The sequence below is a fragment of the Rana temporaria genome, chromosome 5, assembly GCF_905171775.1.
Source record: "Rana temporaria chromosome 5, aRanTem1.1, whole genome shotgun sequence".
NCBI classification, from domain to species: Eukaryota; Metazoa; Chordata; class Amphibia; order Anura; family Ranidae; genus Rana; species Rana temporaria.
In genome coordinates this window covers 67,440,131-67,466,322 of record NC_053493.1, presented here as the reverse complement: position 1 = coordinate 67,466,322, position 26,192 = coordinate 67,440,131, and the positions used below count along the sequence as shown (strand labels likewise).

General features: G+C 42.1%; 1 protein-coding gene across 1 annotated transcript in view; it reads right to left on the bottom strand.

Annotated features, from left to right (window-relative positions):
- ADARB2 (adenosine deaminase RNA specific B2 (inactive)) overlaps positions 1-26,192 on the bottom strand; it is a 411,353-nt gene that overhangs the window by 246,691 nt on the left and 138,470 nt on the right. Inside the window, exon 2 of the mRNA XM_040352667.1 lies at positions 18,330-18,416. Coding sequence (XP_040208601.1) covers positions 18,330-18,405 — 76 coding nt within the window. The 5' untranslated portion in view covers positions 18,406-18,416. The remainder of the gene's footprint in view (positions 1-18,329; positions 18,417-26,192) is intronic.

The following is a 26,192-nucleotide window of genomic DNA, read 5'->3' as shown; positions in this document are numbered from 1 at the left end:
CCATAAATAAGAAAATCAATTGGATATGAAAAAGCAGCTTTTGCTAAAATATTCATCTTCACTCCTGCTGTCCCTGGCAGTACTTTTTGTTCACCACCAGATGCCCTCAGTCAATTAGGTTAAATGACAGCCTGCATTATTCAACCCACTTCCTATTAGCACAGATTGTCTGGGCCCCACCCCCAGCCTGTGATTGGACAGAAAAAGAAGAAGCAATACAGTAATATATACTCCTTTATCCCTTGTTAATGTTCTTTTGAACAAAACTAGTCGGGGAGGGGGGCGGGCTACACCAGTGACTTTATTACACCCACTATGGTGTCTGCATGTGAGGCCCCATACACACGACCAAGTTTCTCTGCAGAATTCAGCCAGAAACTCCATCAGAGCTGGATTCTGCCGAGAAACTCGGTCGTGTGTACACTTTTCAGCGAAGAAGCCGACGAGGATCTCGTCGGGCCAAATAGAGAACATGTTCTCTATTTCCTCGTTGTTCAATGAGGAAAGTCGGCCCGCCGAGATCCTCGGCGGCTTCAACAGTGAACTCGACGAGGAACTTGTTGTGTTTGGCACGTCGAGTTCCTCGGACGTGTGTACGGGGCCTGATTGATTGTTTTATATGCGATTTTCATCCAGCCTTCTTGGAAATAGTTTTATGCCACTAACACACGGTTGGAATTTCCGACAACAAATGTTCGAAGTGAGCTTTTGGTTGGATATTCTGACCGTGTGTAGGCTCAATCGGATATTTGCTGTCTGAATTTCCGACAACAAATGTTTGAGAGCTTGTAAATTTTTCCGACAACAAAAGTTCTTGTCGGAAATTCCGATCGTCTGTATGCGACGCACAAAAATCCTACACATGCTCGGAATAAATTTGACGCATGTTCTTGATCATTGAACTTTTTTCGGTTTGTCGTAGTATAGTACTTCACCGCGTTCTTGATGTTTGGAATTTCAGACAACACTTGTGTGACTGTGTGTATGCAAGACAAGTTTGAGCCAACATTCCGTCTGAAAAATATCCGCGGTTTTGTTGTCGGAAATTCCGATTGTGTGTACGTGGCATAAGCCTTCGTTAAAAATCATGGATTTTTAATTACTGCACCATAGTGCATAGTTCCTCCTTTGTTAATACAGTTATGTGCTAACTTCTCTGTCACTCCACTTTCTATAGGCTAAAAGCATGCTCCTTGTTAACACATGAACTGATTGGCTCCATGTGTTGCCCTTTCCGCCCCCATTCTGAACTCTTCTGTATGGGGATTGCAAGAGACAGGTAGATCAGATTCAGGTACATACACTGCTTGCATAAAAAAAATACATTTAATGATATATTATTTGATATACAGTATAGTTGCATTCAATTTGGTATCTTATGTCTGCATAGAGTTCAGCGTTAAATTGAACTCTAGGAAGATATAAAACACCACAATAAGTTAGTCATCTATTTAATAAAATATAATTACATGTACTTTTAAATGGAACAAAATTAAGTATAATAACATTTTGGATTGCGAGCATAATTCGTTCCGGAAACTGGATGCTTGTAATCCAAAGCACTCGTATATCAAAGCAAATTTCCCCATAAAAAATAATGGAAACTCAGATTATTTGTTCCACAACCATTTATTCATAAGTCCTTCAATTTATAGTCCATATAAAGATTATAGCAATGTTACAGGTTGTGTAACCATAAAATATCCATCCACAAATGGAAGCCTCCCCAAGGGGATTAGAAGCAAAATCCAGCAGGAGCTACAGAGTATAAAAGAGGCTCCTCTAAGTGTAGCAATATGGTTACATTTAATGAAGGTACAACATTGAGCATAATGAGCAACTCACATGGTTGATGATTAAAAAAGGCACATCTAAGTATGCAAGCATTTGAGGTAATGCTGTCCCCATAGACCATCCTCCGCTCCGCCGGCTCTCACCGATGTCAGTCTGCAATCGTGACCAGGAAGTCTCCCCTGCAGTAGAGCGATCTGAAAGCGAGGCTTAAAGCGCTCATGGAGTGAAGCTTGGAAGGGAGGATGTCGATGGTGGTGCGGAGGATGGTCTATGTGGACAGCTTTACCCCAGATCCCTGCATACTTAGATGTGCCTGTTTAATCGTCAACCATGTGACTTGCTAAATGTTGTACCTTCATTGAATGTAACCATATTGCTACCATATTTCTACACAAGAGGCGCCACTCGTATATCAAGACATCACTCATTTATCAAGTCAACATTTATTTTAAAAAAACACTTTTAGACCAACAGCCGCTTGTCATTGCTGCTTGACGGAGGGACAGCACTTGGGGCCAATCAGATGTTTTGCACTGCTCAAGTACTGACAAGAAACAAGATGACCAGAAGAGAAAAAAGAGGGATGCAGTCATCAAACTTCTGCATCACTGCCCAGTTAAGGGTGATGACCAATATGTATTATAGTCTTAGGCCCCATACACACGATAGAATTTATCCGCAGATACGGTTCAGCGGACCGTATCCGCGGATAAATCCTCTCTAAGATTTCAGAGGATTTCAATGCGATGGCGTGTACACACCATCGCATTGAAATCCGCGCTGAAATCCTCTGCCGATGACGTGTCGCGCCGTCGCCGCTATTATGACGCGGCGACGGGCGCGACGCTGTCATATAAGGAATTCCACGCATGCGTCTATTCATTACGGCGCGTGCGGGGAATCCCTTTGGACGGATGGATCCGGTAAGTCTGTACAGACGAGCGGATCCATCCGTTGGAATGGATTCCAGCAGATAGATATTCTGTGCATGTCGACAAATATTTATCTGCTGGAAATCCATTCCAGGGGAGATTTATCTGCGGATAGATATCCGACGGAGTGTACACACCATAGGATCTATCCGCAGAAACCCATTTGATGGGATTTATCTGCGGATAGATTCTATGGTGTGTATGGGGCCTAACTAAAGGTAAAACATTTTTTTTTTTTAGTTTTGTAAAGCATGAAGAGGAACTAGAACACCTATTAGTCTTTTATTACTGTGAAAAACATATTCTAAAATCCTAAAATTAGTGTAATAAAATATAAGCAGCGCTGTAAACAATGTAAGATGAAATATCCGTTTTCACAGGTATTCAAAAATAATGCTAATGTCCATAAACATCACCATGTGACGAAAGTGAATATGTACACAAATTTCAAAAACTATACATACATGTGTTTAAATATTAATTAAATATAAGTCCATAAAACACATCAAGTAGGTTTGTGAAAAAATAATGATAATAGCTTCCAATCTTCCACTACACCCGGTGTCAGTGAATCCTCTCCCGTCAGATGCAAAACTCACCAACTCAAATTGCCTTACACTCTCGTGTTCGGCGTGTAAACGTGTACAAAAAGGCCTCACTGGCAGGTATAGCAGATAATTCCAGTTCCAACCAATTCACTGCCAGAAAGCTCCGTATGAAGATAAAAGAAGTGCTCAAAATAGCGTCATACCGTAAAATCAGTTTAATAACACACTTAAATCTTCAAATATAGCACTCACATGAATCTCAAAAAATAGAGCAATACATTGCACAGCAAACACTCGTTCAGAGATTAACCGAAAACCAAGTATATTGATCACAACAGAGTACACGTTTACACGCCGAACACGAGAGTGTCAGGCCTCGTACACACGACTGTTTTCCTCGACAGAATCCATCAAGAAACTTGGTGGCAGAGATTTTTTGCAGAGAAAAACGGTCGTGTGTATGTTTTTCATCGAGAAAACTGTGGAGGAACTCGATGAGAAAAAAAAACATGTTCTCTTTTTCCTCGTCAGGAGTCTCAATTTCCTCGTCGTGTTTCTCGACGGGCTGGTTTTCGACGAGAAACACGTTCGTGTGTATGCTAAGAAACCCGCGCATGCTCAGAATAAAGTATGAGACGGGAGCGCACCTTCGGTAAAAGTAGCGTTTGTAATGGAGATAGCACATTTGTCACGCTGTAACAGTCTGAAAAGTGCAAATCGTCTCTTACTAAACTTTTACTTAACACGCAGTAACATGAGATTAGCAAAAGCAGCCCCAAGGGTTGTGCCAGTGGAATCGAACTTCCCCTGCCGTTGTATGTGTTGTACGTCACCGCGTTTGAGAACGAGGAGATTTGGTCTTGACAGTGTGTACGTAAAGAAAGCTTGTCAAGTTTCTCCACAAGCCTGACAAGGAACTCGTCGAGGAAAACGATGTTTCATTTACGACGAGTTCCTCGGTCGTGTGTACGAGGCCTTAGGCAATTTGAGTTGATGAGTTTTGCATCTGACGGGAGAGGATTCACTGACACCGGGTGTGGTGGAAGATTGAAAGCTATTATCATTATTTTTTCACAAACCTACTTGATGTGTTTTATGGACTAACACATTTATATATATTTTTTGAAATTTGTGCACATATTCACTTTTGTCACATGGTGATGTTTATGGACATTAGCATTATTTTTGAATACCTGTGAAAACGGATATTTCATCTTACATTGTTTACAGCGCTGCTTATATTTTATTACACTAATTTTAGGATTTTAGAATATGTTTTTCACAGTTTGCTTCACTCTTTTGCCAATTTGATTATCACTAGTTGTTCATAAGCACAGTGGTGGGAACACAAAAAGGGCGGATTTATCTTTGTTACCATTATTTACAGTCTTTTATTACTGTCTGTGACTCTTCACCCTCTCTATTTGTCATGTTGAGTGTTATTACTGAAAGAGAGTGAAAGAAAATCCAAAATGTTGGATGGTCACCAGAACAAGAATAAAGGATACATTTCCCATTGGGGACAATTGTTCTAGTGATCCTAGTGACAAGCAGGGAATCCCTCACTTTGGAGGGATTTCCTCTCACTTCCTGTTGTGGCGTTTGGGCAGGAAGTGAAAGCAAATCTCTCCAATGGAACACATATGACAATAAATAAATACATGAATAAAAAGTGATAGAGGTTATAACCTCCCCTACTCTATACAAAATGAGAAAAAAAATGTTTGCCTTTATTTCTACTTTAACTACAGAATGGTCAGATCACCAGACTGGTTGTCCTGCCTGAATCTCAGGACTGGCTGGACAGAACTACAAGAACTTGTGTTCTGTGAATATAGCCTGTGTTTGCCAGAGTATATATTGTTTTTATGTTGTTTTACTAGAATTCAGCATTAAACTTATTAGGCAGCCTTGGAAAATCTATGCATAGTACAGCCAGAACAATGCTAGCAACGTGTGCATCGATTTTTTTATTTTATTGGATTTGTTTTTCATCATCTGCCACACATCTGTTTCTAGTTTTCAATTCTAAAGAATTTTTAAAGTAAAGATAAATGTGATGTGTACTGTTGAAAATGTTACTCGATTACCACTCAATCATCTTGAACCTGTACTGATTAAAAAAAATGCAAAGAAAAGTAAAAAAAAAAAAAGAATAAACATTTTCTGATTCATATTTTTGAAAACCCAACTGAAAAGATTAAAATGCATGTTAATGGATATTTGCACCTTTAACTCCACACCTCCTCTATGCAATATAGTAAAAGGACAAAAAAAATAAAAAAATAACACTGGCTTATCAAACAAACTCGGGAGAATTGACCCACAGGGGATTATTATTGTCATATCTCCTCCCTCCTTATCTTACCTTCCTTTTATCAACCAATACATGGAAATGATATTAAAGTATATGTGAAGACAAACCTTTTTTTTTCTATTTGAAAAGTTTTGGAAAGGGTTAGACCTCTGACAGGTTTTTACAGGTGAACCTCGGATTACGAGCATAATCCGTTCCAGGAGTATGTTCGTAATCCAAAGTACTCGCATATCAAAGCGAGTTTTTCCATTGAAGTCAATTGAAACGAAAATATTTTTTTCTGCATTGACTTCAATAGGATGCAATACCGAATGCTGCCAGAGGTGGGGGGGGGGCAATGTTCGGCTTTTCTCGGCTCCTGCGCCCCCGTACCTCAGGCCAAATTAGGTACTGCAGGCCTATTTTCAGCTCTGCTCGGCTTCTGTGCCCCTGTACCTCAGGCCAAATGAGGTACTGCAGGCCTATTTAGCTTGAATTCTGCGTCAATACTCGCAAACCGAGTCAGAATTAAAAAAAAAAGTTGCTTGCAAATCAAAATGCTCTCAAACCAAGTTACTCTTAAACCGAGGTTCCACTGTATTTATGTTGGTGTCTCAGCCGGAGAGATTCATCCTCTCTATTTGTCTATTTGGGAAACAGGATACACTAAAGGAAATGCAAAATCTTACAGCAGTCACCAGAGCAAGTGGTGAGGGGAAATCGTCTAATGGGGAAAAATGTTCGAGTGACTGTATATCATGGGAATTTCCTTCATATGGGGAGAATTCCTCTCATTTCCTGTTTCATCTCCAGGACAGGAAGAGAAGAAAAAAAAACAGGGCATAGACAACAATAAAATTAACAGCTAGGTGTTTTAACCCTTTACCACTTTATCCAAACCTTAAAAAATTGCTACGCATACACTTTAATTCAATAGAATTCATATAGGACTTATATTTAAATGGTCCCAAAAACAAAGTCAATATGGCAAGTGGAGGTCGCAAAATATGTAACACTAATAATTAGATCCACACATAGGAGCGTTTGAAACACCACTGTTCTACATCTTACTGACTTACTTAATGACAATATAGCTCACCCTGAACACATTATTGAAAATCTGCATTGCATCCCAGAAGGTGACATTGTTTGTTCTGGTGGTCATCTACATAGTTGTGTCAGAAAAAATCATGGTCACATAAGGGAACATAATTCACATTTGTAAAAATAAACTCCTAGTAAAATATTTTTTAGCTATTGATATCACTAGAAACTCTATTAATTACATATGAGGCAGTCTGTAGCCATCAGGCTTGAATGTTTGCCATCTGCTGGTCATTACTCAACACTACAGCTCAGAGCTCTGCTGTGCACATCTGACCCCTGTTAATTACCTATATAGTAAGCTCAGAATTTCCACCTAGTGACTAATCAATATCATTTTCTATTCGAGCGCAGGAGGTAAAGATTTATATAGGCTTTACTAATACAAATGCGATTATGTTAGAGTATTTAAAAAATGTGTTTATATCATTTTATTACATCTTATTAAACACAAATCGATCATCATGATCCTAAAATTCATATACACACAATTAACAGCATCTCCTCCTAACTATCACAGTATATTACCCAGTATTATCTACATTAAATAATGAATAGAAATGTGAAATAAACCAATTTCATTTGGTCTTATACTGATGGATCCACTTACTGTAAGTCAACATGTTTCTCACAGAGCTTCATCAGGACTAACTGAGGCTCAGGTGATGAGATAATAATAGTTGCTTATAATTGAAAAACAGCTTACTAAAATCCAATACATACCAATTGATGAATACTTATTTTTCTGGACCTGGCCTGTCTGTTGTTAGCTGCTGCCCCATGGTACAATAACACAGAGATTTAGCACAATATCCAGCCAACGCCACACTGACAAGCCAAAGCCCACCATTAAATTGCTGGCCATCTACAACGCTTGTATGTAGCTACTATCCCACCTTTCTTTTAACAAGACTTGGTTATTCAGGTATTTTGAGCACATATTCTTAGAATAAAATAGCAGTATGTGTACTTCACACAGGGGGAAGATTTACTAAAACTGGTGCACTAAGAATCTAGTGTAGCTGTGCATGGTAGCCAATCAGCATCTAACTTCAGCTTGTTCAAAAAAGCTTTGGCAAAAAAAAAAAAAAATGGAAGCTGTTTGTTTCTATGCAGAGTTGCACCAGTTTTAGTAAATAACCCCCATAGGCTACCTTAACATTGCAATTTCAAATTATGACTTAATGCGAAATAGCGAAATAGCCGTCGGACCTTTGGAAGGCCCCAATCCTTTTATCGGCAAGTTTTGTGGCATCAGCTCCAATGTTAAAGCGTTATCAGGTATCTCTTTCAATAATAACCACAAATATGCACCCACTCGATATACTGTATCTATAGCTTCTCCTTACATACATTTTCTCATATACACCTGGAAGGCAGTGGCCTCTTGAAATCTTTGCACGCGATACCTGTATTATATTAATGTTTACCCAACAGATAACACAAGGCAGTATGGTCTGGGCCTGATTTCAATTTCAAAATGAAAACTATCCACACACTTTTCTACCTGGAATAAAATGACACATCCTTAATCTGCAATATGTATTGTAGCGGCTTAAACTTGACAGATGATGTCATTTGGCGTGCCTGATGTGTCTGTCATGATTGCAGGCAAGAATCATTTACTTAATAAAAAAATGAAAAATAATAACACAAAATCTAAAATAAGCCGCTGAAGAGATTGCAAGCAGACGGTGTTTTCAAGACCATTAATAGTGTAATACACCAACCAGATCAGGCAGGAGGATTACTAGACCAGTGTTCTACTGTCTGAGGCTTGATATGAAATGCTTACTGGGATCTCAATTCAGAGCGTCTTACTGTCGCATCTCAGTAAAATAATATAAAGAGATTTCATAAAATAGGAAACTATTTGACAGCTCTAATAAATCTCTTCACTTCAAGCTAGCCTTAGAATCCTACTCTACGAAACTTTATATATTCTGAAAGTCATTTTATTATTTTTTATAGGATTTAGATTAAAAGATGCGTTGGGGCCTGGGTAATATAAAAACATGCATATATATTTTTTTACAAGTACATCTGACCTAGTCACTTACTCAATAAAGCAATGCAAAGGGCATTAAGGACAAGCCATGTTCAGTAACCTATAGAAGCCAATCAGATTTGAGTTTACTTAATTCAGATGAGTGAAAGATTAATTCTAATTCTCTTTTTTCTATGGGTCACTACCCATCGCATATTGCTCTTTGCTTTACAGAATGCACTGGAATGTTTTGTAATATACTTTGCATAGCTATTTTTTTCTTTTGTAAATCACTGCAAACCTTAGAAAACTCAGGAAGGTTAAACTAGCTGGATATTTATAATATTATTGCAAGAACAACTACTACCCAGACAGAATATGACCTGACGTGAAACTGTGGCCAGGCTATTGACATCCAAGCATGTACGTATTTTTATCCAACAATAAATGTACTTTAATACATGCCCTCAGTGATCTCTGTAGCTGCAGGTACTGTGGACAAATGTATTCTAGAAGCTTCCAGAAAAAAAACAACTGAAGCTGTTTTCTTACCCAACTCACCCCACCATGCTCCCCCTCCTGATTAGACAGTTTTCCAGTTAGTCTGCTCCGGAGGCACCCCCTGTCTTCTTTAGCTCTTTTCACTAGGGGGGGCTTCTTCTTTAACGTCTTCGGGTGGGGGCCGCTCTTCTTCGCCGCCGTCTGGTTCTCTTCCACCGCCGGGGGGGTCGATTTTATAAAAGCGCCCACCCCCCGGCGGGTTTCCTCCGACGCCTTCGGCGGGGGGGTGTGCTTCTCAGGGGGGCTTCTTCCGCTATCCGGTGGGGTCTTCTCCGCTATCCGGGGGGTCTTCTCCGCTATTCGGGGGTCTTCTTCTATGTTCGCCGCTCTCCGCTGTTGACTCGGCGCACCCCGGTTCTTCCTCCCGCTGTCCGGTGCCTTCTCCTTCAGGGCTGAACGTCTTCTTCTTCTTCTTCTGTGCTGTGACGTCTTCTTCTTCTTCTGTGCTGTGACGTCTTCTTCTTCTTCTCTTCTCCCGATGTTGACACGTCGCCTCTTCTCGCTGCAATGACAGGTGCGCGGCTTGCATCTGACTTATATAGGCCTCACAGTCCCATCATGCTCCGTACCTACCCATGTGATACCTACCCACGTGGGTAGGTACCGGAGCATGATGGGACTGTGAGGCCTATATAAGTCAGATGCAAGCCGCGCACCTGTCATTGCAGCGAGAAGAGGCGACGTGTCAACATCGGGAGAAGAGAAGAAGAAGATGTCACAGCACAGAAGAAGAATAAGACGTTCAGCCCTGAAGGAGAAGGCACCGGACAGCGGGAGGAAGAACCGGGGTGCGCCGAGTCAACAGCGGAGAGCGGCGAACATAGAAGAAGACCCCCCCGGATAGCGGAAGAAGAAGCCCCCCCCCTGAGAAGCCACCCTCAGCCGAAGACGTCGGAGGAAACCCGCCGGGGGGTGGGCGCTTTTATAAAAGCGACCCCCCCCGGCGGTGGAAGAGAACCAGACGGCGGCGAAGAAGAGCGGCCCCCACCCGAAGACGTCAAAGAAGAAGCCCCCCCTGGTGAAAAGAGCTAAAGAAGACAGGGGGTGCCTCCGGAGCAGACTAATAAATTATTTTAAAAACCCTTGTGTCGTGTTTATTAACTTTTAAAATTTTTCCTCTAGGTGAATGGGTAGGGGTACGATGTACCCCATATCCATTCACTTAGGATGGGGGGCCGGTATCTGGCGGCCCCCTTATTAAAGGGGGCTCCCAGATTCCGATAAGCCTCCCGCCCGCATACCCCTGACAACCAATGGCCAGGGTTGTCGGGAAGGGGCCCTGTCCTCATCAACATGGGCACAGGGTGCTCTGGGGTGGGGGGGCCCCGCAGTGCGCCCCCCTGTCCTAGAGCACCCAACCCCCCATGTTGAGGGCATGCAGCCTGGTACGGCTCAGGAGGGGGGGCGCTCGTCCCCACTCCATTCCTGGCCGGCCGGGTAGCGTGCTTTGGATACGGGTCTGGTATGGATTGTAGGGGGACCCCCTACGCCGTTTTTTCGGCGTAGGGGGGTCTCCTTACAACCCATACCAGACCTAAGGGCCCGGTATGCTCCTGAGGTGGGGAACCCATGCCGGATTTTTATTTAAAATCCAGCGGGGACTTCCCCCCTCAGGATTCATAACAAACGCCGCACACGTGTAGAATTGGCGGGAATCCAAGTCGGATCTCCTGTCGCTTCTATGACGGCTTTGTCTCCATCGCGGCAAGCCAGCTCGGCGCTGGCTCCCGCGATGGGGCTCGTAGGTGGTCAATCTCGCCGAGAAAGGGAGCGAGATTGACACAATATCGCGGTCACCCACTGTATAACAATGAGACATGCTGCTGGCTTGCTATATTGGTTGACAATCTCTGCACTGACCTTCATCTCCCTGCACAACTTCTCTCTTAATAAAATGTTGACAATTCATAGAAAATTGGTATTTTGATACCTCAAAAACAGAAGCAGCAGGAATCTAAGATAAAGTTTGTCAAACTTTAAACATAGCTTGAGTTTCATTTTTGTAATTCCAACTTAAAGGCTATCTCCACTTTCACAGACAAAAAACTACAAGTAGAAAAAAAATAACATAGCATATACAATTGCTACACAAGCCATATTGTCATTTGACGTTATTAAACAAATACATTAACATTTTAATCTGCAGTGCTTTCATTTTATATAAGACTCGATGCAAAATGGCAACCTGGAGGCGTTCTGTTCACCATTGGTATACAGAACACCTCCAAAAATATAATTTCATGCTTGTGTGATTGGCTCACTGATTTTCCCAGAAGTCTGCACTAAGATGTAAGTTAATTTTAGGCATCCCCTGCAATAGAAATGTTATTTTTGGTGCGATACTCTATAAAGGTTAAATATTTCTAAAGGGATGCAGACACAGAAACTTTTTTTTTCTGAGCACTGAGAGTGAACCAGGTGATTATAACGAGCCAGACCCTCCCATTCAGAATCAGTCTGCACAGATTATGGTCAACAAGCAGTTATTTCTTCAGGAAAGCAACAGAAATCTAGAACAAAGTTTGCTAAAATACATTCAATGCACATTAATCACCCAGGGGGATTGTTCTTTTCTAATGAGTATCATCTTCAGCGCAAGCTGCAAGCAGATTGTGCCAGTTGTGAACAATCTCTGCTCATTCCTGTAATTATTGTTATAAGACAATGGCTGATTATGTCCTATCAATTCTGTTTTCAGCAAAGTGGTGAGGGGAAACAATAATTGTACATGGAGTTCATCACAAAAAAACCCTCTAAACTAATATATGTATATGCCCAACAGTAATTAACAGGTTTCAAATTATGTAATAATAGTGTACGGTAAAGAAAATGTCATATGATGGGTTCCGGAGTCTGGAGATTTTGTAGAACTTTAAGCTGGAAAAGTTCTCTGTTCCCAGGTTCACATCTTACCTGATAACTAGACCTCAATATTAGTCTCAGCTGTGCACAGACCCATTATATATGTGAACAGGCGGATTCTCAGAATTCACTCTTTCACTCTCTCTGCTGTGGCTACCTGCAGTTGAAGCTGAATCCTGACAGAGCACCAATAAAGGCAACAGTGCTATCTGCATGTGTTAGAGGAACCTATTAGGGGGCACCCTGTTAGTAAATGGTAATTTAATTGTTTAGATGGGCAGATTTTCTGTTTGGTTTTATGTGTTCCTCAATAAAAGAACACACCTACCTGAACAGTTCCTCTGTGGGACTGTATTATGTTTTACCAGTTCAGTTTGTGCCCAATGTCCATTACAATATATATGCACTATAATGTGAAAAGTTGGGACGCCTGCCTTTACATGCACATGAACTTTAATGGCATCCCAGTCTTAGTCCATAGGGTTCAATATTGAGTTGGCCCATCCTTTGCAGCTATAACATCTTCAACTCTTCTGGGAAGGCTGTCCACAAGGTTTATGCGTGTGTCTAGGGCAGTCGTTCTCAACTCCTGTCCTCAGGACCCACTAACAGGCCAGGTTTGCAAGACAACTGAAATACATCACAGATGATATAATTTGCTGTTCAGTGATTGCAGTATTCTAGTCTGCATCTCCCCAAGGTAATACATAAAATCTGGCCTGTTAGTGGGTCCTGAGGACAGGAGTGGAGAACCACTGGTCTAGGGGAATGTTTGACCATTTTTCCAGAAGTGCATTTGTGAGGCCAGGCACTGATGTTGAACAAGAAGGTTTGTAGTCTCCGCTCTAAAGGTGTTCTATCAGGTTGAGGTCAGGATTCTGAGTATGAAAGTCAATTTCCTTCTACCCAAACTTGCTCATCCATCTCTTTATGGATCTTGCTCTGTGCACTGGTGCGCAGTCATGTTGGAACAGGAAGGCGCCATCCCCAAACTGTTCCTACAAAGTTAGGAGCATGAAATTGTCCAAAATTTCTTTGTATACTGACGCCTTAAGAGTTCCCCTTACTGGAACTAAGGGGCCAAGCCCAAACCCTGAAAAACAACCCCACACCATAATCCCCCCTCCACCAAATGATTTGGAGGAGAGGCCCAATACTCCTCGATAGAACACCTTTGGGATGAATTACTTCGGAGACTGCTAGCCAGGCCTTCTCGTCTACATCAGTGACCTCACAAATGCGCTTTTGGAAGAATGGTCAAACATTCCCATAGATACACTCCTAAACCTTGTGGACAGCCTTCTCAGAAGAGTTGAAGCTGTTATAGCTGCAAAGGGTGGGCTAACTCAATATTGAACCCTACGGACTAAGACTAGGATGCCATTAACCACGTGCTTACTGGGCACATATACCCCCTTCCTGCCCAGGCAAAATTTCAGCTTCCGGCACTGCGTCACTTTAACTGACAATTGCGCGGTCGTGCGACGTGGCTCCCAAACAAAATTGACATCCTTTTTTCCCCACAAATAGAGCTTTCTTTTGGTGGTATTTGATCACCTCTGCGGTTTTTATTTTTTTGCGCTATAAACAAAAAAAGAGCGACAATTTTGAAAAAAAAAAAATTTTTTTTTTGCTTTTTGCCATTTTTTTAAAAACAAAACTATTTTTTTCTCAGATTAGGCCGATATGTATTCTTCTACATATTTTTGGTAAAAAAAAACAAAAAAACCTGCAATAAGCGCATAGTGACTGGTTTGCGCAAAAGTTATACCGCCTACAAAATAGGGGACATAATTATGATTTTTTTTATTATGTTTTTTTTTACTAGTAAAAGGAAAGGACTGACTGGGGGAGGTGACCGATCTGTGTACCTATGTACAAGGGAAACAGCATCGGTCTCATCTCCCTGACAGGACGTAGATCTCTGTGTTTACGGCTGTGAAAGACGAAGACGTCATATGACGTCCTGTCAGAACAATAGAGTTATCGTGCCGCCGTCAATTGATGGCGGCCGGTAGTATAGTGGTTAAAGTTCATGTGCGTGTAAAGGCAGGCGTCCCAATACTTTTGACAAGATAGTGCATTTATATATATATATATATACAAACACAAGCACATACACATTCGGATAGATTTATTTATTTTCTAAGCTAACAACTTATTTGGAGGATAATACAGTAAGCTCATTCCTATCTTTAAGTCAAAATGTATTATTAGCATAAAGCATGGGTGTTTTTTTACACCCTGCTATCTGTGTACACAACACTGCTGGCAGCGCTAGTATGCAAACAATGCAAACTACCAGTAAATAACCAGACACTAAAATATTACTTGTAAGAAAACGACTTAAAACTGACAAATAAACCCTTCCCTCATAGATATTTTCTTCTGAAAGCCTTGCCATCAGGTGGTCTAATTGCAGACTTTTAAGGTTGGTAAGCGCAAGTATATTAGAGAAAAGCGTTAGTTGACCTCCGAGTCTAACACTTAATGCTTTCTTCCTAGGTCTTTTAACACAGTGTGCTCTGCTCAATCTTTGGAATAATAATACATTGACGGATGTGGTTTGGGAAGTAGCTGTAGGAATGGAACACTACGCAGTGAAAACTGTTTCAGCCATATGACAACAGCAGTGAATAAACAGTTTTGTTATTTCTATGTTCGAAACAAAAATTTGAGCCAAACTTTAAAGGAAAGACTTGAAAAGCATGCCTTCTAAAGGAGCAGAGGCTGAAGTCTACTCGCTATGTGGCTGCTATTTCTAGTCTTAGAAGTATTATGCCGCGTACACACGACCGTTTTTCATGATGAGAAAAATGCAATTTTTTAAATTGGTCATTAAAAATGACTGTGTGTAGGCTCCAGAGCATTTTTCTCGACGTGAAAAATGGGTATTAAAAATGTAGAACATGCTCTATTTTTTTTAATAGTTTTTTACGTCGTGAAAAACGGTCGTGTGTAGGCTTTAACGACGGTGACAAAACACACATGCCCAGAAGCAGGTTATGAGAAGGGAAATTTGCATAATCAGCCCAAAGGGTGTCGCCAAACGAATGAAACTTCCCCTTTATAGTGCCGTCGTATGTGTTATACATCACCGCGCTTTGCTCGAGTATTTTTATTTCACGATCGTGTGTATGCAAGGCAGGCTTGACAAAACGTCGTTTTTTCCATGACATTAAAAACGGTTGTGTGTACGCGGCATTAGGTGTTTTTAAGGGTTCCAACAGATCAGCAAGAGGGGGTTGTCTAAAGTTGGGCAAGTATGGATCAAAATTTAGCTGGTTCAGTAAGTAATACCCAAAATGCGATCTGTGTGTGGCCCTCTCTGGATAACAGAAGTTGATCAGTAGATTTACTTCTGTCAAAGGGGACTGCTATAGAACCTTCCAGTCAGCTGATTAGGGAAATTGGACAGTAGAGGAGTCCCTGCTGTCAGAATACAATAGTAGAGCGGAGAGGATTCCTCCATCCACCTCGCCATTGTAGGTGGGGGAAACCAGGCTGAATGAAAAAAACTGTGCATGCATACTCAGCTTAACAGAATGACAGCTAAATTACAATACAAACAGAAGCAAAAAAATATGGATTTAACGAAAAACACCTATACACCCTGTATAAACTCCATGCACTTTAAAAGTTAAACTCCGCAGATGTATATAGCATATTTGCAGCCATACTTTTCTAAGAGCCTGTGTCAGTGAAGCCTAATGCTGTTGGCATTACAATTGTTTATTTTCCAATCCAAATCAATAGGAAAGCAAAAGCAGGTTAAGGCAGGTGGATGAACCTTAGGCCTCGTACAGACGACCGGACAGTCCGCCGGACCGTTTTCAGCGGACATGTCCGGTCGGAGATTTCTGTCTGATGGTTGTACACACCATCAGACAGAAATCCGCGCGTAAACAATACGCAGGGACGTGGCCATGCCGTCGCCGCGACGATGACGCGGCGACGTGGGCTGCCCTGGAAGTTCAAAGCTTCCACGCATGCGTCAAATCAGTACGACGCATGCAAGGGATGGCGGCCGGTCGGACATGTCGGGTGAGTCTGTACAGACGACCGAACATGTCCGACAGACATGGTTCCAGCGGACAGGTTTCTTAGCATGCTCCATCGGACAATTGTCTGGTCGGACCTACACACGACCGAACATGTCTGCTGAAACTGGTCCGTCGGACCAGTTTCAGCGGACAGATCCGGTCGTGTGTACGAGGCCTCAGATAGAGGTCAAATGCTAGCATAGAAGGGGGTCAACTGAAGGTCAAATACACCTGCCCATGATGTGATCTCACAAACCACAATCTCACAAACTAATGCACCAGAATTTGCCTACCAACACAAGCTCAAACCCTTTCAACACAACTCTTAAGTCTCTGTAAAAAAATGCAACCGTCACCTTTTTTGCAATATGGCAAACAAGGTATTTTGTGAACAGTTAGAAGACCCCTGTAAATGTAATTTCCTGCTTCTTTGATTAGATATTTGACATCAAAACCGTGGATTTTTTTCTGATGGATTGTTCGCTCAAACTTGTCTTGCATACACAGGGTCACACAAATGTTGTCAGAAATTCCGAACGTCAAGAACGCGGTGACATACAACGCTAAGACGAGCCGAGAAAAATTAAGTTCAATAATTCCGAGCATGCGTCAATTTGATTCGGAGCATGCGTATGATTTTTGTGCGCCGGAATTGGCTACAGACGATCGGAATTTCCGACAAGAACTTTTATTGTCGGAAAAAATGAGAACCAGCTCTCAAACATTTGTTGTCGGAAATTCCGACAGCAAATGTCCAATGGAGCCTACACACGGTCGGATTTTCTGACAACAAGCTCACATCAAGCATTAAAGTGGAACTTTAGTCAGAAAATTATGTACTGCTAGATCACTTCAGGCTGGCCCTATTTTGTAGGTACAGCTATGTAAAACATTAAAAATAAGTGCCTATAGTGTTTAAAATCCAGTAATACACACTCTCACACTGCTCTGCACATACTCAGCCACTCTCTATGTTTTGGCACTGTGCCGAAAATGTAGAGGCCGATCTTCTGACAGCCTAAAGATTTAATGCTGCTCAGGGCTCTGGGCTTCAGTAAAATGGCAGCCTTCAGCAAGTATGTCCCTTCCTAAAGAACAAGTTATCAGGTTGTTATGGGTAAAGTTCCACTTCAAATTTAAGGCATCCACTGCAATGGACATTTTATTGTTGGTAAGATACAAGTGGGTTATCTACTTCTAAAGCAGTATTTCCCAACCCTTTTAACAGAGGAACCCTTGTGATCAGGGGTCAAGTCCTGGGGAAAAAAGTGTGGGAACTCCCACCCAAGATCCACTCCCCCACCAAAAATAAAAAAGGATACGCTCATATGCATAATTACTAAACCACATTTGTTTTGTTTTTTTCGATCCACTGTACCTTAGTAATCCTTTATGTTACTGGCCGCTTCTTGTATATGGATTCATCGGGTAGTGTGCGGGTATTCCGTCACTTCCTCAATGCCGCAATGTCTCCTGGGAGCTTTTGTCATTGTTCCCAAGAGACATTGCGGAGGTCTGCCGCGAGTTATCGCGGGATTTAGAAAGAACTTGCTCCCAGGAGACATTGCGGCATCGAGGAAGTGACGGAATACCCGCACACTACCCGATGAATCCATATACAGGAAGGGGCCAGTAACATAAAGGATTACTAAGGTTCGCCTGCCCCTGACAGTGACTCGAGCTGGGCATCGCAAATTAGTGAAGGATTGGCTCGGGCGGCTCGGCTGCTCTCGTCCTGCAAAGGGAACTGCGTTCCTGCTGTGAAAAAAGTGCAGGAACTCCATTCCCACACGTTCCCGCAGGACTTGAGCCCTGCTTGTGATGGTCAGTGTGAAGAATGCTCCTTACCCTTGTGGTCAATGAGAACAACCCCCCCCCCCCCTACAGATAGCTAATAATCATTGGTGTTAGTGGTTACTCATCTGAGAAATAGAAATCACTTAGTGCTCGAGGAACCCCTAGTAAACTCTAGAGGAACCTTGGTTGAGAAACCCTGTTCTAAAGGAATCCAGATAGTTCAGATCATTTAACATTGAATATAATCAGATGCTTATTAGAAAAGCTGATCCTCCCACTCAATATATATAGTTTGCCCAGATGTTTTTTTTTTCTACACAACTAGAGTTACACTTTTAAATAAAAAAGAAAGAAAAGCACATGTATAATTTTTAAACTGATATATGGTTAAGTGAGATGGCTTACTTAAATTATCTTCGTCATCCACACTGCTTGCTCCAGGATTGATGAACTTGAAAGGTACAATGAAAGTTGACAGCATGCTGATTTTTTCTGTAAGAAAAGAACAAATACACATATAATAAACAATAAGGATGCAAACCATATTTTTTTTCCTATTTATTGTAACATTACACAACATATATGTACATATACAGTATATATATATATAGATAGATAGATAGATAGATAGATAGATAGATAGATAGATAGATAGATAGATAGATAGATAGATAGATAGATAGGCAGCTACAGTAAATAGATAGATAGATAGATAGATAGATAGATAGATAGATAGATAGATAGATAGATAGATAGATAGATAGATAGATAGATAGATAGATAGATAGATGGATGGATAGATAGATGGATAGATAGATAGATAGACTTTTAGGGCCAGATTCTCGTAGGAGTTACGCCGGCGTATCTCCAGATACGCCGTCGTAACTCTGAGTTTGAGGCGTTGTATCTATGTGCCTGATTCTTAGAATGAGTTACGCATAGATTTGTCTTAGATCCAACCGGCGTAAGTCTCTTACGCCGTCGTATCTAAGTTGCATATTTACGCTGGCCGCTAGGTGGCGTTTCCGTCGATTTACGCGTCAAATATGGTAATGAGCTAGATACGGCGATTCTCAAACGTACGTGCGGCCGGCGCATTTTTTTACGCTGTTTGCGTAAGGCTTTTTTCGGCGTATAGTTACCCCTGCTCTATGAGGCGTAGATGAGGCGTACTAATGTTAGGTATGGACGTCGGAACATCGTCAAATTTTTCACGTTATACGTCGTTTGCGTAAGTCGTTCGCGAATGGGGCTGGACGTAAGTTACGTTCACGTCGACTAGGCATTGAGCGGGCGCAATTTAATTTGAAAATTCGATGTGATACTGAGCATGCATGCGCACGAATGCGCCGTTCGATAAAAGCGCCATTTACGTGGGGTCACAATAAATTTACATAAAACATGCCCACATCTTCCACATTTGAATTAGGCGGGCTTACGTCAGCCAATTTACGCTACGCTGCCGCAACTTACGGAGCAAGTGCTTTGTGAATACTGCACTTGCCTGTCAAAGTTGCGGAGGCATAGCGTAAATACGATACGCAACGCCCGCACACAAATACGCGCTCCCTACGAGAATCTGGGCCTTAATATATATGTATATTTCAAACCACTTATCAAAACCAATGACTTAATAATTTTCACTTTACAACCTCAAAGTCAAAGAATTTATTAAAAGTTAAAATGATTTTAATGCTCGATATACTGTATCTACAACTCATCCAATAGAAGAACAGTTCAAAATAATTATATAAATATTTAAAAACAATGAATTGATTTTTAATTTACATTATACCTAAATACCATGTATAACAACAATATTTAAATTAATAAGGTTTCTCAGATTAAATATTATTTTGATTTATCTTTAAACTTATCTTTGGCTTACGGTATATTTTAAAAAGCAGGTGCAATTAAGTACATTACCTTAAAAAAAAGTACAAAGGCATGTGAATGATATTGGCTGTTTGAAACTGCTGTCCACAGCACTTAATGAAGCAGAAAGAGCAGCAGAAAAGGGAACTGCATGTTACTGCAATAGGGGAGATAAATTTAGGAAGCAGTAATACCAGGGACTGAGTAAGGTCAGAGAATGAATAATGGTGTTTCATGATAGCAACTATGCCACAGATGGAACTAAACCCCATTCTAAATGCTGCTATTTTCTATCCTTTGATGCTTACAGAGTCAACCGATGCAGTACATTCTCGTAGTCAACATCAGATAATAGGGCACTAGGAGATTCACCTGCATGCCATCACTGATATATTCTCAGTATTTCCTTAACCTCTGAGTTCAATGCCCTGTATGTGTAATATCTGGCCATAGAGTAATAAAAGACACTATTTTCAGACAATGCAGGTGTAATTTTCCCCATAAAATTTATCACCCGTGTTAACACTTTGGCAAATGTTTTAAAATAATTTGTCTAGCTAAAATGCTGCTTCTTTCTGTTTAGTATTTTAATGTACAGTATAAGGCCCCTTTCACACGGTCGGACCGTTCAGGTCCGCCTGTCAGTTTTGTTGGCGGACCTGAACGGCCGCTCCATGCAGTCCTATGGAGCGTCGGATGTCAGCGAAGACATGTCCACTGACATCTGTCCCGATCCGATCCGCCAAAATAAGACGAATGGTGAAATACGTCCCCATCCGTCCATGGCGAATCGGGTGAGATCTGATGGAAACTGACATGCTGTCCATTTTCATCAGATCTCTCCATAGAAGGCAGCGGCGCTGCACAAGCCCCTCCCTGCTCAGTGAGCAGAGAGGGACTTGTCATCTGCCGTCTCATCGGAGATCAGCAGAGAGATCTCCCACTGAGCCGGCGGGAGTTGGTGGACTCCGTAGCGACAGAGTCCGCCTCGTGTGGAAGAGGCCTAAGGTGCCTCCATTGCTAAGTTAGCCTTCATCCAATGGTGGTGCATAAACTTGGCAGAAAAAAAGCTGGCCAATGAGTGTAACCTTTAATTTCTATATTCAGGACGTTGTGAGCAGTACCTTTAGACTGTCATCTGGACTGTCTTCAGCCTTCATTTTGGATCTTTCCACTTTATTCTATTTTTCCTTCATCACAGTCAATGTTTATGGGGTAATTTCAACCACTTTGTGGGTGGACAGTGGTTGGTAAACTGTTACTTTGTTGGTGTAAGACATTGAGTCTTGGGGCCGGATTCAGAAACGAGATACGACGGCGTATCTCCTGATACGCCGTCGTATCTCTGAGTCCAGCCGGTCGTATCTATGCGCCTGATTCAGAGAATTAATTACGCATAGATATCCCTAAGATCCGACTGGTGTAAGTGTCTTACACCGTCGTATCTTAGGCTGCATTTTCACGCTGGCCGCTAGGTTGCGCTTCCGTATAGTTGCGCGAGGAATATGCAAATTAGGTAGCTACGCCGATTCAGAAATGTACGTCCGGCCGGCACATTTTTTTACGTCGTTTACGTTAGGCTTTTTTTGGCGTATAGTTACCCCTGCTATATGATGCGTAGCTAATGTTAAGTATGGCCGTCGTTCCCGCGCCGAGTTTTGAAAATTTTACGTCGTTTGCGTAAGTCATTTGCGAATAGGGCTGGACGTAATTTACGTTCACGTCAAAAGCAATGACGTTTTGCAGGGGATTTTCGAGCATGCGCACTGGGATTTTTTCACGAACGACGCATGTCAGAATGTCTGACTAAAAGATGTGTAGTGGAGGCTCGTTAGTAACCATTGTATGATGTTTTGGGTGGAGTGTGTCATTGTACATTTGATTACAACAGCATTCTTTTTGGTGTATATAGGAGCCTGCTTCCTCAATAAAGATTGTCTATTCTTTTGAACCAGAGAACAGAGCTGTGTGTCTCGTTTCTGGGGGAAATACGTATGGGTCGTGGTCGCCGGATTGTGGAGTGTTGATAAGCTGTCTTGGGTTTGGAATGGAATATCATAAACAGCCTTAACCCCTGTCCCATTTGGGGTTCCGTTACAGTAAATGTACCCGATACCCATTCACATAGGGGGGCTGGGACCCCAAAGCACCCTCCCCATGTTGAGGGCAAGCGGCCTGGTATGGTTCAGGAGGAGAGGTGCTCGCTCGTCCCCACCTATCCTGGCTTGCCAGGTTGCTTGCTCAGATAAGGGTCTGGTATGGATTTTGGAGGGCCCCCTATGCCATTTTTTTAAATTGCCGCAGAGTTGCCCTTAAAATCCATACCAGACCTGAAGGGCCTGCGATCTCGCAGTGCATAATGGGGCATTCCACGGCACTCAAATACGTTTGGTTTGTTTGCGAAAAAGAAAATCCCTAATTTCTTGCATTCTTAGACTTTTTGGAAGTCATTAGGCTCCTTCATTATTGCTAGAACACAATCAAAACCTGCTCAGCAAATGACAGAAGATATGGCAACTATGAAGCATGGTAAATCAATATTTACAGATTAAACATTTTCAAATCTGACCTGAGCATGTAGCAAGAATACTTAAGAGATGCTTCTTAGCTTGAGGCCTAAGATAAAGGCTTCAGTGTTTTCACCCTCAAGCCAGCCCTTAGCATAATTAGTGAATATAAAAAGTTTGTGGATACTACTGCTTCAGGGTATTCACTGTTGCTATGATACTCAAAGATCTTTCCTTGTTAGCTTCAACACTTAATGGCTACACCTGGCAGGCTGTAAAGTGCTATAGTAGTGGCATTTTTGCCAGAATCTCATTTACTAAAATACAATCCATACACACATAGGGGTTAATATTCTAAAGCTAGAGTGCAATCAAATACCTAATGACAAAGAGGAGTTCCCTGTACTGGAAGATTCACATCGTGTCTATGACTTTTCAATATTCTGCCCTGAGCTACATCATCAAACTTTTCTCTAGATATTACCCAAACCATCTTCCCAGTTCCTCCCAAGACCCCCTGCTCTCAAGCTCTCTTTTCTGATCCTCCCATGCTCATCTCCAGGACTTTTTATGAGCCTCTCCCATTCTCTGGAACTCCCTACCTCAATTTGTCCAGCTATCCCCTACTCCGGCTGCCATTAGGTGATCCCTGAAAATCTCTTCAGAGAAGTCTATTACACCTCCAACTAACAACTGAACTTTTAACTCTTCCATCAGAGAATCCCCCGAAGTTATAACCTTTTGTACCACTCGCACCACCATATTAGATTGTGAGCCATTTGAGCAGGGCCCTTTTAACCATCTTATATTTTATTGTGTTGTAACTGTACTGTCTCCCTTTAGATTGTAAAGCTCTGTGCAAACTGTTGGCACTATATAAATCCTGTATAATAATAATATGAATACTAATAATAAAGGTCTATGTACCACCATTGTATGATAATGCCAAAAGCATGCTATCACTGGGAAGATACATCCAAAAGAGTCAACAAGGTAAAGGAACTGTGCACAATTTATCTTCATAACAATCCTTACATTAACCACTTAACCACTTGCCGACCGCGCACCGTCGAAATACGTCCACAAGGTGGCTCTGCTGGGCGAGAGCACGTAATATGACGTCCTCTCTCCCAGCCGCCCCCGCTCGCCCCCGACTCCCGTGCGTGTGCCTGGCGGGCGCGATCGCCGCTGGGCACACGCGATCGCTCGGTACAGAGCGGGGACCGGGAGCTGTGTGTGTAAACACACAGCTCCCGGTCCTGTCAGCAGGGGAAATGCTGATCTTCGGTTCATACAATGTATGAACCGAGGATCAGTGTTTCCCCTAGTGAGGCCACACCCCCCCCACAGTAAGAACACACCCAGGCATACTTAACCCCTTCCCCGCCCCCTAGTGTTAACCCCTTCACTGCCAGTGGCATTTTTATAGTAATCCAATGCATTTTTATAGCACTGATCGCTATAAAATGCCAATGGTCCCAAAAATGTGTCAAAAGTGTCCGAAGTGTCCGCCATAATGTCGCAGTACCGAAAAAAAAAATCGCTGATCGCCGCCATTACTAGTAAAAAAAATATAATAAAAATGACATAAAACTACCCCCTATTTTGTAAACGCTATAACTTTTGCGCAAACCAATCAATAAACGCTTATTGCGATTTTTTTTACGAAAAATATGTAGAAGAAAACGTATCGGCCTAAACTGAGGAAAAAAAGTGTTTTTTATATATTTTTGGGGGATATTTATTATAGCAAAATGTAAAAAATATTCATTTTTTTCAAAATTGTCGCTCTATTTTTGTTTATAGCGCAAAAACTAAAAACCACAGAGGTGATCAAATACCACCAAAAGAAAGCTCTATTTGTGGGAAAAAAAGGACGCCAATTTTGTTTGGGAGCCACGTCGCACGACCGCGCAATTGTCTGTTAAAGCGACAGAGTCCAGAATCGCAAAAAGTACTCTGGTCTTTGGGCAGCAATATGGTCCGGGGGGTAAGTGGTTAAGGACCAGAAGATTTTCCCCCTTAATGACCAGGCCATTTTTTGCAATACGGCACTGCGTCCCTTTAACTGACAATTGCACGGTCGTGCGATTTGTACGCAAACACAATTTTTTGTCCTTTTTTTTTCCACTAATAGAGCTTTTTTGGTGGTATTTAATCACTTCTGAGGTATTTAATCTTTGCGCTGTGAACAAAAAAAAAAACACGACAATTTTGAAAGCTGCATTTGATGGGCACTAATAAACTGCATTTGGTGGGCACTGATAAGCCTGCACTTGCTCAACACTGGTAGGCTGCATTTGATGGGCACTGGTGAGGCTGCATTGATGCTTTGATCTCTTGTATGTCTGCAGTCTCTGACCATATCTTGTATCATGTCTGCAGTCTCTGACCATCTCCTGTATCATGTCCTCAGTCTTTAACCATCTCTTGTTTCATGTCTGCAGTCTCTGACATTCTCCTGTAGTATGTCTGTAGTCTCTGACCATCTCGTATAGTATGCCTGTAGTATGTCTGGGGGCTCTATAACAGAAGCCCTTTCTGTGTCCATTAGAGAGATCCCCTCTAGGTCCCATTAGGGTATTCTGCTTCTCTTCTTGTATGTTTATTGCTAAGAGATTGTGGGAGGATCCCATGGTAACGAAGACTCCTTAGGGGAGAATCTCTGTGTTTGAGTTGTTGCCATAGACACATTTGTAAAGGGGAGGATTTAGTAAGATGACCACGCCCATGTGGGGGCGCCAGAAATACTTCTGCACCCAGGCGTCTGTGACCCTAGGATCAGCCCTGGATACAACTTCTGTATCTTATTGCCAAATCAACAAGTGACTATACAGTCCGTACATTCTGTGATCCAAAGAAGTATGTCATTAATATATTGGCATTTGGGACAGAACGAGATGGCAAAGAATTTTATATGTGGAATAATCAGTGGCAGACATGGATGTCCCATGCAAAGAAAGAATCTGGGTCCCATGCAAGAAAAGAATCTGGGCCCCATATTCTAGGTTAGCCTTAATATTCTATGGCATATCCTATAGTAGCTTTTTGTTAAAGCGGTGGTTCACCCACAATAACAACATTCTAGCATTAAATTAAGCATAGTAGCGCGAGCTACAGTATGCCTTTATTTATTTTTTTTGCCCCGTACTCACTGTGTAATCCTATAGTGAAGATTCCGACTCCCCGCGGGGAATGGGCGTTCCTATCCAGAGGGAAGATGATTGACGGCCGGCTATGGCACGTCACGCTCCCCGAAGATACGCGGAGTAGGTCTCGGCTCTTCACGGCGCTATACGGCGCCTGCGCAAAGACTATGCGCAGGCGCCGTGAAGAGCCAAGTCCTATTTCGGCTATTTCCGGAGAAGCGTGACGCGCCAGAGCCGGCCGTCAATCATCTTCCCTCTGGATAGGAACGCCCATTCCCCGCGGGGAGTCGGAATCTTCACTATAGGATTACACAGTGAGTACCGGGCAAAAAAAATAAATAAAGGCATACTGTAGCTCGCGCTACTATGCTTAATTTAATGCTAGAAAAAAAAAATTATAGGGTGAACCCCCTCTTTAAGTGTTATTGTATTTACCAGTTCTTTCTAGAAGACTCAGCGGCTGCTCTTTGCCACATCTCACACTCATTGCCTGAATTATGTCTTTGATGTCATGGCTTTTGCAGTTCTCATGGGCGACACTTAAGCCATTCTATCATCTGCACAGGTAGAGCTCACCTATTCAGGTGACCTATACACATGCTGCACGGAAGGTAGGAGAGAAAGCTGAAATCAAGCTCCTCCTCATCTTAAAGGGGTTGTAAAGGTACATTTTTTCCCCCTAAATAGCTTCCTTTACCTTAATGCAGTCCTCCTTCACTTACCTCATCCTTCCATTT